Source organism: Zalophus californianus, chromosome 8, assembly GCF_009762305.2.
Source record: "Zalophus californianus isolate mZalCal1 chromosome 8, mZalCal1.pri.v2, whole genome shotgun sequence".
NCBI lineage: Eukaryota > Metazoa > Chordata > Mammalia > Carnivora > Otariidae > Zalophus > Zalophus californianus.
The window spans coordinates 65948064-65967383 of NC_045602.1; the positions used below are offsets into that span (position 1 = coordinate 65948064).

The 19320-nt window shown below is 32.9% G+C and overlaps 1 protein-coding gene across 5 annotated transcripts in view; it reads left to right on the forward strand.

Moving 5' to 3' along the window:
* CCDC88A (coiled-coil domain containing 88A) overlaps positions 1–19320 on the forward strand; it is a 118409-nt gene that overhangs the window by 57985 nt on the left and 41104 nt on the right. For all 5 annotated transcript variants that reach the window (XM_027620946.2, XM_027620947.2, XM_027620948.2 and 2 more), the window contains exons 9-16: positions 3448–3529; positions 5942–6100; positions 7512–7658; positions 8735–8879; positions 11788–11972; positions 15067–15204; positions 16389–17459; positions 18858–18985. In XM_027620946.2, coding sequence (XP_027476747.1) covers positions 3448–3529; positions 5942–6100; positions 7512–7658; positions 8735–8879; positions 11788–11972; positions 15067–15204; positions 16389–17459; positions 18858–18985 — 2055 coding nt within the window. The remainder of the gene's footprint in view (positions 1–3447; positions 3530–5941; positions 6101–7511; positions 7659–8734; positions 8880–11787; positions 11973–15066; positions 15205–16388; positions 17460–18857; positions 18986–19320) is intronic.

Below are 19320 nucleotides of genomic sequence, written 5' to 3' on the forward strand. Positions count from 1 at the left end.
GTATCTATCGAAGTGAACACGCCCAGGATATTCTATAAACAGCTGCACCAGGAAAATTAGGGAAGAGATTGCTGTTATTAGTTTGACTGGCAGTTAATGGATAGCCTAAACAGTGAACACTAGTTCGTGCCATATAATTTAGCACAATCTTCTCCAGTCTTTAGATAAAGCATGCAATTAGAACTGTAATGATGGTTGTGAATTCATTTAACACTTTGCACTATATTAGAATTTGATTTTTAAATGAAATTTACTTGGCCATGGAGTGTATTAAAATCCCAAACAACTTAGAGATATTGATAAAATTTGGTTTCTCATATGCTGACTGGAAAATATAAGTGAATATTATTAATGAATAAGTAAATATACCAGATATAGTAAGTATTCCCAATAACTAACATTTCATCAAATACCGTCTTTTTGTCCTTTGAAAATGTGTTTCTTCACAGATTTCTTTTATTAACATTTGCTCTAAGTCTTTTTGTTGGGACAGATCTTTCTAAAATAATGAAGTATGGAAATCATGGTGGTTAAAAATAGTTCAGGTTGCCTTATATGTAATGGAAATAAATAATTGTAATGAGAACATGCAGATTAACTAGTAGCATACTTACTTACAGATGGTGCATTATAATTGCTTTTAGTTTATTGACATGCAGAGTAAAAATATAACTTGCAATTTGGTTTTTTTCTTTTCAAATTTTTATTTAAATTCTAGTTAGTTAACATATAGTTTAGCATTGGTTTCAGGAGTAGAATTTAGTGATTCATCACTTACATACAACACCCACTGCTCATCATAGCAAGTGCCCTCCTTAATACCCATCACCGTTTAGCCCGTCCCTCACCCACCTCCCCTCCATCAACCCTCAGTTTGTTCTCTATTTTCAAGAGTCTTTTATGGTTTGCTTCCCTCTCTTTTTTTCTTATTTTTTTCTTTCCCATGTGTTCATCTGTTTTGTTTCTTCCACATATGAGTGAAATCATATGGTATTTTTCTTTCTCTGACTGACTTATTTCGCTTAGCATAATACACTCTAGCACGTCACTGCAAATGGCAAGATTTCATTCTTTTTGATGGCTAAGTAGTACTCCATTGTGTATATACATACCACATCTTCTTTATCCATTCATCATGAATGGACATTTGGGCTCTTTCCATAGTTTGGCTATTATTGTTGTTTTTTTTTTAAAGATTTTATTTATTTGATGGAGAGAGAACACGTGTATGTACAAGCAGGTGGAGGGGCAGAGGAAGAGGGAGAAGTAGGCTCCCCCCTGAGCAGGGAACCCAATTCAGGGCTTGATTCTAGGACCCTGTGGTCATGATCTGAGCCAAAGGCAGATGCTTAACCAACTGAGCCACCAAGCGCCCCCATAGTTTGGTTGATAATGCTGCTGTAAACATCAGGGTACATGTATCCCTTCAAATTGTATTTTTGTACACTTTGGGTAAATACCTAGTAGTGTAATTGCTGGGTTTTTAACTTTCTGAGGAACCTCCAAACTGTTTTCCAGAGTGGCTGTACCAGTTTACATTCTCACCTAATTTGCAATGTGGATGGAATAATTAGTTTCTTATAAATTTCACTTTTATGCAGTAGTTAGTACACTATCAAAGACTTCCTTTAATAATTCTCTCTGCCCCATGGATCCTATATTTTCAAAGTTTTTCTTTCATACAAATTATAAATTCTTTTTTTTAATAACAGCTTTGTTGAGATCATTTATGTATAAGAAAATTCATCCTTTAAACAAGATGAAACCCGAGAGGGAGACAAGCCATAAGAGACTCTTAATCTCAGGAAACAAACTGAGGGTTGCTGGAGTGGAGAGGGGTTGGGAGGGATGCGGTGGCTGGGTGATGGATATTGGGGAGGGTATGTACTATGGTGAGTGCTGTGAATTGTGTAAGACTGATGAATCACAGAACTGTACCCCTGAAACAAATAATACATTATATGTTAAGAAAAAAGAAAACTCATCCTTTAAAAATGTAATTCAGTGACTTAGTATATTCATAAAGTTGTGAAACCATCACATACTATCTAATTTCAAGACATTTTCATCACCCCAAAAAGAAACCCCATAGTTTGAGAAGAATGGGTATTAACTCTTCTGTAAATGTTTGGTAGATTTGCCTATGAAGCCATTTGGCCCTGGACTTTGTTGGGAGTTTTTTGATTACTGATTCAGTTTCTTTGCTGGTTATCAGTCTCTTCAAGTTTTCTATTTCTTCCTGTTTCAGTTTTGGTAGTTTGTGTATTTCTAGGAATTTACCCATTTCTTCCAGGTTGTCTTAGTATTCGAACAAATGCAAATTAGAATAGTAACACAGCATTTTTCAGTTATTAAATTGTTTTTCATATAGGCACTTAGATCTGCTGTTTGCATTATAAATTGGTAATGACCTTTCTGGAGGGCTGTTTGACAGTTTATATTTAGAACCTTTAAACATGTAATGTACTTTTATAAATCTGGCCTGAAACAGGGTTTTGGGGGAGAGGATGGGGTGGGTTTTTTGTGTGTGTTTTTTTTTAAGTAAAATACACCCAGAACGGGACTTGAACTCATGCTGACCCTGAGTTCAAGCATCACATGCTCTTTCAACTCAGCCAGCCAAGTGCCCCTAAACATACCGTGTTTTATGTATACTGAGGTTTATTTACCAAAACATTATTCATTGCCCTGAAAAATGGAGTTCAGAAAGGGACTATTTCTTCATTAAAAATTATGGTCCTCAAAAAGAAAGTACAGGTATGATGAAATGTCAGCAATGGATTGTTTTATACAATGAACATTTACCATTTTTTATTAAAGAACAGAAGGTGGAAAAGTAGAATTAGTGAATGGAAACTTGAGTTTGAGCAGCTTGGCTCTGAAAGGGAGTTAGAAAATGGGAGAAGTAGTGAGTGTAAGAAGAAAAAAAATAATAGGAGAAAATTTGAAGATGTTTATAGACAACAGGGAAGAAACCAATAAGGATATAAAGATTTTGTGTATCTGTATAGCAGTGTATACTTTCCTTTAGGCCACTGTAAATGTTGAAAATAGTTGGGGATCCTTTAAGACTTAGACCCAGATAGTAGTGCCTTGCTTAAAAACGCTTCCAGTTTATTTGCCTTTGAGAGGGAGAAAGACAAAAAGGAGAGTGAGAACGGGTGATGGCAAGAAAAATGAAGAGAGAGAAACTACTTTATGAACTTAGAGGATGTCAGTCATTGAGGTTATTAGCCTTTGGGGAATTTTAAGGAGGAATCTGATTGATGACATGTAATCATATACATTCCTAATATCCATTTCTTTGTCTTTTTCCCCTGGGTTAGCATATGGCTAATAGGATTTTCAACTAGATATTCAGTAATCATAATACATTTGTATTAATGCAGATGATGATCATGGTTTTCAAAAACAGTAAACTGATTATTTAATAAATTTTCATTTAAGGGAGGAAAAGACTGAACAGTTGTTGGACTGTAAACAAGAACTTGAGCAGATGGAAATAGAACTAAAAAGGCTGCAACAAGAGGTTTGTACCTGAAACTTTTATTATATGGGACCAGTAAGTAATTGGAAATTGATTTTTCTGCTTAAAATTTATAACATTTACCTTAATGTTTTATAAGGTTACTGAAGCTTAAAGATGACTTCTTCAGTGTTTTTCTGTTCAAAAATGCCAGAGCCCTGGAAATCAAAGTCTTTGGACTTTACTTTTCTATATCAGTGATATCAAACTTTCCTAGAATTCAAAGGAGCCTTTTAGAACTGGGGTAGTTCCAAGTTTCTCTTTTTATGTATTTGGCTTCCCGTGGGCTGGGGAGCTGGAATACCTCTACTGTAAACTGTGCTGCTTTATGTGTATCTCCCTAAGTCTTTAGTCTCTGGTAATGCTTTATGTTAACTTACAGATGACAGAATGCTTTTTAATTTTTTACTCTTTTTCTTTTAAGTATTAAGATCAAAACTTTTTACCTTTTAAAAGTTACTTTTATTTTACTAAGGTTTTGTGGTTTTTTCTCATCTTGAGCCAAGATTGTTTAAGAATTCACTTCTTTTAACGTTTGTAATGTTTCATTTTTATTTGGAGGTAGGCATGAAGTCTTCTTTTACCCATAAATGGTAAGGATTGTGGTAAGGCTAGACAATTATTTCTTCTCCTTACTTTCCCTAACTTGCTATTTTAAATTCAGGGAATACGCCACTTGTGGAATCCTAAACTGGGACCTTTTCATATGAATGATACTGGGAATCATAATCTTCATTTCTAGATACGTTGTGACTGCTATTCTGCTTCTTCTTGGGAGCATGGTTTTTTTTGTATGTGTGCTCCCTGTAAAACAGTGGTTCTCAATCTCTTTGGTGTCAAGGCTCTTTTCTACTATTTAAAAATTAATGAGGATTATACCTACTGGTATTTTCTGTATTTGAAATTAAAACTTAGAGGGGCGCCTGGGTGGCTCAGTCAGTTAAGCGTCTGCCTTCGGCTCAGGTCATGATCCCAGGGTCCTGGGATCAAGCCCCACGTCGGGCTCCCTGCTCAGTGGGGAGCCTGCTTCTCACTCTCCCTCTGCTGCCACTCGCTCTCTGTCAAATAAATAAATAAAATCTTTAAAAAAAAAGAAATTAAAACTTAGAATTTAAAAAATATTTATCTAAAAATAATACTCAGCCTATTCCATGTTAACATAAAAATTATATGCTTATTACCATTATTTTCCAAAAAAATTAGAAGAATGCTACTCTTCTACATTTTTGTAAATCTTTTTTTTAAATCATTTTTGCAAATGTCTTCAATGCCTGGCTTAATTAAAGACTACTGAATTCTCATATCTGTTTCTGCATTCAGTCTGTTAAGATACCACATGCCATGTAGCCTCTGGAAAACTCCACTGCACCCTCATGAGATATGAGAATGAAAAAAACAAATAATGTTTTAGTGTTATTATGAAAATGGTTTTGACCTCATGAATTCGCTGAAAGGGTTTCAGGGACCCACCGATGTCCCTGGGTCATACTTTGATCACTTGTTCTAAAGGATTACAAGAGAGCTTTTAAAGATTTAATTTTTGATATTTGTTTAAAATGTTATTAAGATAAGCACTAATCACTTGCAACTAATATTCACTTGGAAGTTTAGAAAAACTCAGCAGGATTTTGGTATGTTAAAACATATCTGGATAAAAGCATAATTTCTCTAAAGTAACTAATGATCAACTTTAGTAATACAGTTTGCTTCTTCTGTGTTTTCACTATCCTGTATTTTAAAGTTTTGCACCTTTAATTAATTTCAGGTGGTTATGTTAACTAGAGGTTAACTTATTTAAAAATATCCTGAGTAGGTTTTACATTCCTCAGTAGTGATCATTATTTAAAAATTTGTATGTAAGCATGTTAGTATTTGCATATAAACCTATTTTAAAATAATTTGTATTCTTGATTTTTTAAAAAAAGACTTCATATATCTCCCCATTTTATTTTTTTATTTTTTTAACAGGCTTTAATCCACTTAATGTTTTTAATATGTGGTAGCCACACAGCTGGAGCCTGGGTCCTCTGCCCAGAGACTCTGGTGTGGGTCTTTACAGAATGGCCAGTGAATTCCTGATAGGGAGACTTGGTGAACACAGTCTCTTTCCAGAGGTCAGGGGTGAGATAGCTGTAGGTCTTGGAAATGGCCTCAGAAGTTGCCCAGGGTGGCAGTGCAGCTGCTGGTCAAGGTGTAGCAGTCGTCAGTACCGGCCGTCATCAGTAGCTTCCTTATATCTCTCCATCTTAAAAAAAACAGCTTAATTGAGGTATAGTTTACATACTGTGAAATTCACATTTAAAGGATACAATTCATTGGGGTTTTTTTAGAAAATTCATTGAGTTGTGCAACCAGAGGTTATCAATTTGTAAATAGAAAATAATACTGAAAATATTAATATGTATTTATATTTAGAACATGAACTTGCTTTCGGATGCTCGTTCTGCTAGAATGTACCGAGATGAATTAGATGCACTTCGAGAAAAAGCTATCAGAGTGGATAAGCTTGAAAGTGAAGTCAGCAGATACAAAGAGAGACTACATGATATTGAATTTTATAAGGCAAGAGTTGAGGTATGTTGCATAATTTAAGCTCTTCATAATTATTTTATTTAAAAAGTTAGGTTTTTCAAAATGCACTTAAAATGCACATAATAAATTTAAGAAACTTAAAATGTTGAACAAATTATAAATACTCTTAAGTGCTTATTTTATGGTAGATCAGCATATTGCTTATACTTGTAAAAAGGGATCTCTGGACATTATTAATTTTATTGAGCTGTTTGGAGTTCTTTCATTCTTTTATTTAGGTAAGGAAGACTTGAAGTCCTTCCCACATTGTCAAAATATATACTTCTACTAATTTCAGACTTGTTTCTAGAAGTGAAAGCAAAGCATGTTTCTGATCATTGGTCTCAACTCAGAATACTAAACTAGGATTAAGAAGGCACTCTCTCTCCGTCTTCCCTTGTGTGTGTGTGTGTGTGTGTGTGTGTGTAGAAAAGACAGCTTTTCTTACTTAATGGTTGCAGTCAGTGTTACATGAATTTGTTTGACAGCAAGAATTTGACGATCCTTGCTTCTACATTCTGTTTTTCTTTCTCAGTTAATTTCTTCATTTCTCCAAACAGAGGAAAGTTTTATCAGTTTCAGTATGGTGATAAGAAGGAAGGAGTATGCAAAATCAAGAAGTGAAAACATTATAAAAAGATAGTTAGAACATTTTAGCCTGAAAGTTACCCAAAAATAGACCCAGTAGATAGCAAAGACAAGGTGCTTATTAATTCTTTGCCATTTGTTTAAACGGTATATGCATGGCACTGTTAAGAGATCCTTATAAATGCCACTGTTTTAATATACTTTCTTTTGACTTTATAAACCACAGACATGTAGTTTAGCAAGACAGATTTGTGAGCACGTCTTCAAAACGTATGGATTTTAAGCATTTTCTCAAGATGCTGATATAAAATATCTATTGATAGGAGTCTTAGTTTATGATCTGTGTGAGTCTTAGCTCAAGTATTGGTATTTTACTCAAAAACCCAATGCTTCACTTTCAAGTTATAGTTTAAGTAGAGAGATCTATTGCAGCAAAAAATATATATATATATTAGCCTTGATTCTGTGGAGATTGTATCTTAAATATCAGAAAGACTAGTTATACTTAGTTCCTTATCCTTGTGACTAAGAAATTTAAATACACCCTGACAATTTTATGTGAAACTGTAGTAGTGTTACTCATCCTAGCATAAGTACTGAGTATTATGTTTGCATAATAGCTTAAGTTCTGAGGGGAAAAAAAATGAAACCAGGAAAACATCAACTGTATCTCTGTTACTCAGTTGCTTTTACTCTTGCATAAAGAACTTTTGATAAAGACAGCTTAATGTCTTATTTTACAGTAAAGATTTTTTATGTTTCAGAGCTTTGAAAAATTAACAGATATTAACATATTTGTGATAAAGCCTATTTGAAATTTTCATAGGAATTAAAAGAAGACAATCAAGTTTTATTAGAAACAAAAACCATGTTGGAAGATCAATTAGAAGGAACTAGAGCTCGTTCTGATAAATTACATGAATTAGAAAAAGAGAATTTACAACTAAAGGCTAAACTGCATGATATGGAAATGGTAAGGTTGAACAGTTGCTTGGCTTCTTAGGAAATCTCTCAGATTCATCTGATTTCCCCATAATGACAATGACAACTAACTCCTGTGGCTTTAACAGAGAAGAGGTGGCTAAATAAATTAGATGCTTCCAACTCTTTATAAAAACAGGAGTATATAAATTTCTGCTTTTGTTACAGAGTGGTATTAATGATTAATTTTGTCTTCTGCTTTGAAAAACCCTAATAAGCTATTATGCAAGTATGCCTTTAAAATACAGAAATAGAGAGGCCTGGGTGGCTCAGTCGGTTAAGCATCTGCCTTCTGCTCAGGTCATGATCCCAGGGTCCTGGGACAGGGCTCCTTGCTTGGCAGGGAGCCTGCTTCTCCCTCTGCCTGCTGCTCCCCCTGCTTATGCTCATTCTCTCTCTCTCTGACAAACAAATAAAATAAAATCTTAAAAAAATTCTTGTTAAATAAAAAAATGTAGAAATAAAACTATTCGCTAGGAATGCCTGGGTGGCTCAGTTGGTTAAGGTCATGCTCCCTGGGTCCTGGGATTGAGCCCCTCGTCAGGCTCCCGCTTCCCTCTCCCACTACCCTCCTCCTGCTCCTGCTCTCTCTCTCTCTTTCTCTCTCCCTCCTATAAATAAATACAATCTTTTTTTAAAAATTAAAAAAAACTATTTGCTAAAATTTAGTATTGGGTCAGAAATCATTTACTATATATATTGAAATATATGAAGGAGTTTTCAGGGTCCCCAAGGGCCACTTTAAAAGGATATCAGACGGGGTGCCTGGTAGGCTCAGTCAGTGACTCTTGATCTTTGGTTTGTGAGTTGAGTCCCACGTTGGGTGTAGAGATTACTTAAAAATAAAATAAAATAAAAAGGATATCAGATACCTGATCAATATAGTGACCAGTATGAATAATTGTAACTGATTATCACCTTCAAACTGAAAATTTTAAGGAACTCAAAATTTATCCTTATATTATTCAGTTTCTGATAAATAAAAATTATAAGTAATAGAGTATTTAGCTTGAAATTGCACAGTTTGTTAGCTTTCATTTCTCTTCCTACTCCCTCACAATAAAAAAGGAACGTGATATGGATAGAAAAAAAATCGAAGAATTAATGGAAGAAAATATGACCTTGGAAATGGCACAGAAACAAAGTATGGATGAATCATTACATCTTGGCTGGGAGTTGGAACAAATATCCAGAACTAGCGAACTTTCCGAAGGTATTCCCAGTATTTTTTTATTTAAATGGATAAATGAATATGTGAAGTTGTATTTATGCTTACATTTTTTGATTTTTTTTTTACAATTCTTTATTTTCCCCTGCTGGAGATATCTAGGAGGCCAGATGTCTCTCTAGGTATGATTTCACAGAGTGATATGTTCATTTCCATGTTCCTGGGTCTGGTCCTTATCTTTGCACATCTTACAACTCAACTTTATGAGCACAGTAACAGATTTGATAGTCATTTAGGCGCACTGTTTCTTATTAGTATCACAGGAAGCTGGGATACCAGTTTATTAATTTATTTTAGGAAAGAAAGCCATCTACTCAATAGAACAGAAAAGTCATATTACCTGGTTAACCTGTTCTTTAACTATAGACAGACTTAAATAGGAAGTTGTAACATAGTGGGAAGATTCTTAGGTGAGTATGTAGCCAGTGTAAAGCAAGTTAAGGATCTTCATGGCTACTTTCATCAATATATGTACTCCATTTTAGCACTGTACCTACCAACCAGTCCAGCCCAATTTTACCCTAGAGATAATGAAAGACCCCCAGATAATTATTTGGGTTATAGGTTTGATTATGCTAATACTGATTTACTTTATTGAAATTATGCCCATGTCACATTTATTTGAATTAGATTAGTTCCATAATTCCTCAGTTACCCAGTGTTAGATTATTTCACCTGCTTTCCTTCCTTCCAGATATTTATTAAGGATCTACCATGTGTAAAATATTATACCAGGCCCTGAGGATATAGTGGTGAGGTAGACATAGGTCTGAGAGAGCTTATAGTCTGATGCTTACAGGATAATTACGTCTACAAGATGGCTCATATTTATTACCATTAGGCTTTTCCTAATTTTACACATGATAACCTAATTCCAAATTCTGGGACCCCATGTAAATTCACTGCACAGTAATGATGATATCCAGCCAGTGAACTTGCTGAGATGTGTTACTTTAAGGACTTGTGGAACTTTTTTACTGTATTTTTTTGTGAATTGAGTTAAAAAGAAAACAATTCAGACTTAATTGTTTTCTACTACTAGTTAAAATTACACAGTTAAGAGTTTCATCTTTTAATGTGGAAACAATAATAGTATGTGCCTTGTTAGGGATATTGCAAGGACTGAATTCGTTACTACTTATGAAGCTGTTAGTAGAATACCTGGTAAATGGTAGGCACTTGAGTGCTTATTATTATTATTTTTGTCATCATCATCATCATCACAGTTGTTTTGCAATTCATATTAGGATCATAGACCTGAATACTTGTTTTAATGTGGTGTGTTATTGTTGTTTTTTTAACTATACAAGGGAATTGCTTTCTAGAAAATTTGCAAGATGTGGAAAAATATAAAGGAAGAAATGAAGGTCACTAATAATTTCTGCAGTGACTTTTGACATTTCAAAAAATTTGCTTCCAAAATGTTTCTACACACAAATAGATATTTTAGACATCATCAGGTCAATGTCTATATACAGTGCAGGTTCTTTTTTTCACCTAAGATTATCATGTAGACAGCCTCCCTATTTAACAAAACAATATTTTGTTAAAAATGTGTTGTAAGGGGGCACTTGGCTGGATCAGTCAGCAGAACATGCAGCTCTTGATCTTGGAGTCTTCAGTTCAAACCCCATGTTGTACATAGAGATTACTTTTTAAAAATGTGTTGTAAGCATCCTTTTTAATTCTTTATAGTCTGACCTGAAGCAACTTTGAAATGCAGTCATAGTATTGAAAGTATTCGTAAGGTATATTGAGTATTGTAGTCTAATCTTGTTTAATTGAAATGCATGACTACAGATCATGAAGTAGTTTTACTTCAAGACTTGGACAACTAATGGAATTTAAAAAGTCAGTGACTATCAGTTGTACCAGCTTTCAATTAAAGAATAATATGCTAACTAGAACAAAAACTAGAACTAAGATTTGAGGCTTTCTTTACTTCAGTCTACCTAATTTTGAAAAGAATGTATGCTTATATACTTGTTGGGGATATCTTGTTTTGTGTGTGTGTGTGTGTGTGTGTGTGTGTGTGTGTTTCTCTCTACTTAATGATGGAGAATTTCAAACATACACAAAGATAGACCTAGAGTGCCTTCCCATACGTCTCCATTTCCCTTCCTGAAATCTAAGATTTCAAAATGAATCTAGGTATCATATTTCACTTTAAATCTGAATTTTTATATCATCAAAATATTTAATGAATCTGCTGTAGGGTTATTAAAAATAATATTTTTGGTTTGCATCATATATAGAACTAGAAACTGAATTTTCTTATTTTTAAAAATGTAATAAGCTAAAATCTACTTAGAAATAGAATTTTTTGGCAAAATGGTATACATGTTGCTTTTTATACTCAAGTTTAGCAGCAATTCTTCATTTAGAGAAAGACTTTTTCGAGGTGACCAATGTATATTGTCTTGTGTTTCTCAGAATCAGGATTAGGAAATTGGGATTCTTTTTTTCCCTTAGACTGTCTTCCTTTAATTTTTGAAGATGTGGCATAGGATATGCTTTATAATTCTTATGTGAATCACACGATAGCTCTGTGAGACACACAGAGGAATAACTATATTTTGTACAAGTAACATAAGATTCACTGAGGTTAAAGTGGCTTGGGCATTGTCAGGTAGTTTCTCATGAAACTAGAACTGAAACTCTGTAGTCCACTCAGTCTAAATTTTGTATTTTTTTTTCTCTAGAATGCTCATGGGTGCATTAAAAATTCAAGGTTTACCCATCTTTTATCTTTTGTTTTTTTTCATTTGTCTATCTTGTATAACTATAAATTTTTTATCAAGTTAAGGACCAGGTGATGTAGTACATTTACACTCATTATTTTAAATAATAATGAGAATAGTTTTACCAGTGACGGTATTTTTCATTATTATAGCACCACAAAAATCCTTGGGCCATGAGGTGAATGAGTTAACATCAAGCAGGTTATTGAAATTGGAGATGGAAAACCAGAGTCTGACAAAAACTGTCGAAGAACTTCGGAGTACTATGGATTCTGCAGAAGGCAACACTTCCAAGATCCTGAAAATTGAAAAAGAAAATCAAAGACTAAGTAAAAAGGTAAATAAAAACTAATGTTTAATGTAAGTTAAAGAATATATGTAAAAGTATAAATAGCCCTGTGGTTGAATGTTTATTTTCCAGTTTTTAATGTACTCTCATTATTTTAACTTATGGAAATTTTCAAACATACATCAATGTGAAGTGAACGAACTTCTATACTCATTCAGCTTCAACAATTAACTTATAGCAATCTTATTTCTACCCTTGTTTGCTCTCCCCATAACCACTAGATGATTTTGAAGTAAATCCTCAACATGGTATCGTTTCACCAATAAATATCTTCTTATATATCTCTTAAAAGTAAGGAATTTTTTAAAAAAACAAGAACAATGACATTATCACACTTAAAAATTTAATAGAATTTGGTTATCATTTCAGTTTCTCCAAATCTATTGGGATTTTTTTTTTTTGCATTTTGTTCAAGTCTGAATTAGAATAAGATCAATACATTCAATCAACTGATGTCTGTTGTCTTTTTTAATGTAAAGTTTACTCTTTTTACCTAGTAGTTTTTCTGTTAAAGAAACCAGGTGGTTTAATCTAGTTTTCCTACAGTCTAGATTTTGCTCACTGCATCCTTTTTGTGTCACTTCGCAAGTTCTTTTGTTCCCAATAGGTCTTATTTTATCTGTAGGCTTAATCAGGTTCAAATCAAGGTTTTAGTAAGAACATTTGTAAGGAGTCTTTTTCAGTCAGGAGGTACATGTCTAGTTGTCTTTCTTTTTGTCATGTTAGTTGTCATGGAAAAGGTTTGCTTTGATCCCTTAATTCAACAGAGGTTGCAAAATCCTGATAAGGAACTCTCATGGGAAAAGCAGGATGAATGTTTGATTCTTTCCCTTTATCTACCAGTTTCCTGGTAAAGAATTGGTTCTCTCATATCCTCCTGAGATAATTAATGAGTTTTTTGTTTTAGTGTCTTTATGAATTCATGGATTTAAAAATATTTGAAGTGTTTCAATCTACTGCATTTGTTTTTCTTATATCCTACCTCTTTCTGAATTCCTGTGACACACATTAGCACCCGTTGTGAACCTCTGTGCTTTTGCCATAATTTACTTCTCTTAAACATTTCCTGCCCCAAATCTGGAGATAGCCATTTCTCCAGAAAGCCCTTGTTCCTTTTAGTGGGAAATGGTATTTAAGGACCACAATTTAGGCACTATGAAACCTGAATTTTAACTAGGTTTTGGTTCAACAGAAATATTCCAGTTGTGCAACAGACCAAGTAATTTATTTTTGAGTATCTTTCTGCATACACACATTCACATATTGTAGATAAATAGAATTGTATCATGACAACATACATGGTATTTTTATCATCTAGAGAATTTATCACATCTGCTCCCCAATATGTGCTTTCACTTTTGTTTCTGGGTCTTGGTCACAGTGAACAATACTATAATAAATATTCTTATACATATGTCCTTATGTATTCCTTTTTATTTCTATATCTAGTCAGCCATGTCTAGTTTTTTCTTTAGATTCTGGGTATCTAGACTCATTTATGAAAATCTCCCTAACCTTTAGACATTTATGAAAATCTCCCTAACCTTTAGACCATTGGTTTTTGAACTATAGTATGCATCACGGTCACCTTCAGGACTTGTTAAAACACAGATTGCCGAGTCCCATGCCCAGCGTTTCTGATTTGGTAGTCTTGCCTAGGGTAGGGGTGAAGAATTCTCATTTCTAAGAAATTCCTAAGTGATGGTCTTCCTGGTTTTTTGGAACCATGCCTTGAGAACCACTGCCTTAGATAATGCAAATAGATTCCTTGATTATCTTGCCAGATTTTTACTCTTTTAAGACATTTTTGCATCATTTTTAATCCATTAACCAAATAATCTTAATAAGCATTTGACAACCGATATAGTATAAAAGTAGGAGTGGTTATTTAGAACTTGGAACATTTTTATTTTGGTTATCATTATAATTGGGTCTGGAAATTATAATTTGATTTTAAAGTTAGCTTTGAATTCTAATAAATTTTTAGTGATTCTAGCAATTTTTTATAAATTCATTGTATGAAAGATGTCTTTTGTAAACTGAATGTTTCACTTGAATTCCATTCATATAAAACAACAAATGAGTTTAATTAAATAACTGTTACCCATATATTTCAATCTTTAATGGGAGAACTGGATTCATAATTAATAACTAAAACCTTCCTGAACATATATATGTTGAACTGAGTAACTGGATAAGATTTGTGACTTGATGCTTTTGAGATATTACTGGAAGATGGTCTTCCATATATGGTTATCTTCCATTGATAATAAAACAGGAAAATTCAACTTGCTTTATGTAAGACTATTCAGATCTTAGACTTCTTCACTATTGACATAAGGGTTTAATTAATATTTAACTTGAAGTGGAATATTTTATATAGCTAAATCTTTTTTTTCTTTTATTGCCTGGTTTGAATACGTTGTATACTAATGGGAAAATCAATTTGGCATAATTTAAACTGGAATTTGCTATTTTATCCTTATTAACCACATACTTGATCATATCTTTAAAATGTGTAACTGACAAGAAATTTAAACCTAGAGTATAAACATTTGCTGGAGTTTTGTTCAGCCCTTTTTTCTCTAGTATTATTCTCCTTTTTTCTCCCTCTCTCCTTTTTATTTTAAACCTAATCCCTTTCTGTTTCCTCATTAAACTTAAATCACTATTTCTTATCTTTCATTCATGCTTTTATATTCTCTTCTTCCTTCTTCACTGAAATTACTTGACTGTAATTAAAATTTTACTTTATAAATCTCCTCAAGCCAGAAGAGTCTTTCAATAAGATTTGTACGGTCTTCATAAAGCACATAATTATCATATATTCATTTGGATTTATCTTTGTGTTTAGAAGTACAAATGTACCCTTCAAAGATGCACAGGTTAAGAAAGACAGTCATGTCTGCATTTTTTATACAGCTGCTAAAAGTAGCATGGACTATTACTTGAATTTCTCTACTCAGTTCTTAAATTTCACCATTTGAGTGTTAAAACTGTATTTAATTTTTTATTTGAAAATAATGTTTGCACTGTTGTAAAATATTGAATGACACATTGTTTTTTTATTTAATTTCTCTAGGTTGAAATTCTTGAAAATGAAATTATTCAAGAAAAGCAAAGTCTTCAGAACTGTCAGAATTTAAGCAAGGATCTAATGAAGGAGAAAGCTCAGCTTGAAAAAACAATTGAAACACTTAGAGAAAATTCAGAGAGACAGGTTCATAAATTTCCTATTAAGCAGTATACTTTAAAATGCATTAACAAAAGTTATTTTAAAGTTTAGGCAAACAAAAATGTTCATAAAAGGAAAATATTTTAGAATTGCTTAAATTTTAGAGTAACTATGGTTTTACTTCATTTTATATCTTATGTATTTTAGGAAAGTTGAGGGAAAGCTTAGAATTTTTTAAATGGCCAATATGCTTAATAATTATCTGGTATAAAATTTTGCAGTTACCTGTGCTTTCCAAGTGTCTGTAGAATAGGACTGAAGATTATAAAGTTCCTGAGTGGAGTTGGGGGAAAATGCAGCTGTACTCCAACCCTGCTTAAGAGGAAGATGTGGTTGCTACCTCTAGGATGCATTCTCATTTGCTTTCCAGTGTTTATTCATCTTTCTCATTTTATGTTCTAGGAAACTGAGAACTGGATATATTGATTGACTTGCTATGTTAAAGTTCTGTTACTTTTTTAGAAGTAAAATGATTTTTTTTTTTATATTATCCAGGTATAGTCCTCAGGCTACCTGTAAAAATAGAGGTTTCTATAGAGCTACAGAATAAAAATTCTAGAGCTAAGCATGAATCTGTATTTTTACAAGGTTCTCAGGGGCTATTTAACACTGACTTTTGAGAACCACAGAATTACGCCATGATATAAATTGGATGGATTAGTTTTCAAGCATACCAGAGGATTTTGTTATTTTGATGTTTCCAAATTAGAATTCTTAGGGGAATGAGTACACACCCACATATACACATTTAAATATAGCAATATTTATTAAGAACCCACTGTGTATATGCATTGCAAAATTTATTTAAAGAAAATAAAAGCTATATTCACAAAGAGATATGTGTGTACATTTCACCTGTGTTCTTATTTGAATTTGAAACCTGTAACTGTGAATAATCTGAAGATCACTTTGATTAATATTAGATACATCTCTCCCAACCATTTCTTTACATTATGAACTCCCTAAAGGAAGAACTTTAATGACCTGGCAGTACATGTACACAGGGGTCTCTCAGTAAATATTTGTCAGAATTAAGAGTAAGATAGAAATTAGCACCCTTTTATGTTCCAATTTCCTTGTTATTTTTTAGAAAGGAAAACTGTAATTTAAAATATTTAGTTTATGCTCAAATAAGTTTTTAATTTTCTCTTTTGTTCTTTGTTAATTAGATTAAAATATTGGAACAGGAAAATGAACATCTGAATCAAACTGTGTCTTCCTTAAGGCAGCGCTCCCAGATAAGTGCTGAAGCAAGGGTGAAAGATATTGAAAAAGAAAATAAAATTCTCCATGAATCGATCAAGGAAACAAGTAGCAAGCTAAGCAAGATTGAGTTTGAAAAAAGACAAATTAGAAAAGAATTGGAACATTATAAAGAAAAAGGAGAACGAGCAGAAGAACTTGAAAATGAGTTGCATCATCTTGAGAAAGAAAATGAATTGTTACAGAAAAAGATAACCAACTTAAAAATTACTTGTGAAAAAATTGAGGCCTTAGAACAAGAAAATTCAGAGCTAGAAAGAGAAAATAGGAAATTAAAAAAAACATTGGATAGCTTTAAAAACCTTACTTTTCAGTTAGAATCCCTAGAAAAAGAGAATTCCCAACTAGATGAGGAAAACTTAGAACTGCGAAGGAATGTGGAATCTTTGAAGTGTGCAAGCATGAAAATGGCTCAGCTACAACTAGAAAATAAAGAACTAGAAAGTGAAAAAGAGCAACTTAAGAAGGGTTTGGAACTCATGAAAGCATCTTTCAAGAAGACAGAACGCTTAGAAGTTAGCTACCAGGGTTTAGATACAGAAAACCAAAGGCTACAGAAAGCTCTAGAAAACAGCAATAAAAAGATTCAGCAATTAGAGAGTGAACTACAAGACTTAGAGGTGGAAAATCAAACATTGCAGAAAAACCTAGAAGAGTTAAAAATATCTAGCAAAAGACTAGAACAGCTAGAAAAAGAAAATAAATCATTAGAGCAAGAGACTTCTCAACTGGAAAAGGATAAGAAACAACTGGAGAAGGAAAATAAAAGACTCCGACAACAAGCAGAAATAAAAGATACCACATTAGAAGAAAATAATGTGAAAATTGGAAATTTAGAAAAAGAAAACAAAACTCTTTTCAAAGAGATCAGTATTTATAAAGAATCCTGTATTCGTCTGAAAGAATTAGAGAAAGAAAATAAGGAGCTTGTGAAAAGAGCAACTATTGATATAAAAACTTTGGTTACATTACGAGAGGTAAATATAGTTACCTAAATTTAAGGCAAATTCTTTTTATATTTTTAATTGAGGGCTTTGTTAAGTTTTATTGGAACCCATCAGAAATTTGCATCATCTGTTTATGGTTCAAAGTACAAATTTGGAATTAGAACTAGAAACAGTTCCTAAGTTTCCTACTTTTGTTACACCAAGAAGTACATGTAAATTTTATTTTTTAAGATATTATAGTATAGTAATAAGATTTCCATGCGGTATCTCACTTACTACATTGTAATTTTATATTTTGTTTCAAAATAATATTAAAATATTTGATCAAGACTGTTACTAAATGCTAACATATAATAGGAAGCATGATAGCTACTATTTACTGAATGCTAACTATGTGCCAAGTACTGGGCTAAGGGCTTCATAAGTTGTATTTATGTATATTTCTATAATTTTTACAACTAATCCTCTATAGATACTATTTCCATTAGATAAGAAAGCGTTAGAGACATTAAGTAACTTACTCAGGATCACACAGCTAATAAATGGCAAAATTGGATTACTGGAATCAAGTCCAGATCTTTCAGACTCCAAAACCCAATGAATTTTGACCTCTAAGCCTGAGAATGCAAATCAGGTGAACACTGAACAATTTTTAGTTGCTTGGATTTGTGTGTTGAGAAGAGTTGTGAAACTTTCAGAAGTTGATTGGCAGTAGGTCCTGTGAAACGGTGTAGATTAGAAGACAGCATGCTTGGCTGTTTTTTGCTATCCCTATGCTATACTATACATGGTAACCCTTTAAGTTGAGTTAAAAAGTTTGTTAGCCTTCTGGCAGAAAGTCATATTGGGAAGTCTGCATTTCTGCTAAAGAGACATTGAAAGGGACCCATTATTAACTTTTTGGCTTTCTTCTCCGTTATACAGTCCTACAGTCATGAATGACAGGTTCCTTGTGTCTGAACTTCTAAGAATGTGCCCTATTTCTTCATATCAGTATCTTAGGGCTCTTCCGCTGGCAGATGGGTGCTTGTGGTGTAAGAAGGGTGCTGCATCCAGCATATTTTCATAGGAAGAAATATGCACTAAAGTCCTAGCTCATTATTAAAAAGTTAATGGATATGTATCTTTTTTCTCACAGTTTTCAAACCTAAAGTGTTCACAAGTAAAGAGTTTTTCCTTTTAGTTTTTAACACAAAAAGTTAAATATTAGCAAAAACACAAAAAAGGAAAACCATATTGTTTGAACTAGGTTATTTTGTTGCTTAACTACTTTTTATTGATGAAGGAAAAATTCAACAACAACGTTTCTGTATTCCTGGTTTGAATTAATATGTATTCCTGGATAGTGGTAGTTACAGTCTTGGCTTAATTTGTTAGATGTTCATGGTCATGACACTTATGTGAGTTTTGCATTCCTTTTAAAATAAGGATTTGGTAAGTGAAAAATTGAAGACTCAACAAATGAATAATGATCTTGAAAAATTAACTCATGAGCTTGAGAAGATAGGATTAAATAAAGAGCGACTCTTACATGATGAGCAAAGTACTGATGACAGGTAAGTATTAAGTCTATTTGGCAAAAAGTTGAAATTATTGTTATCTTTTTGCTCATTCTTTCCTGTACTAACTACAGAATATTTATGTATTTCACCCTGTTTCTGGTTCCTTTCTTCCCATAGAGAAAGTTCTATAAGAAAAAAAAAAGTAAAAACCCAGATAAATACAACCTAATATTGATAAAAGAAAAAATGCTAAAATATTACTATAAATAGTTACATAATAGGAAAACAGGATGCCACCCAGGTAGCAGAAGACCAGAGGCTGTAATTACCTATGAAAGTAGAATGAGACATTAACAACAAACAAACCCTTCCCTCTTGAAATATAAAGT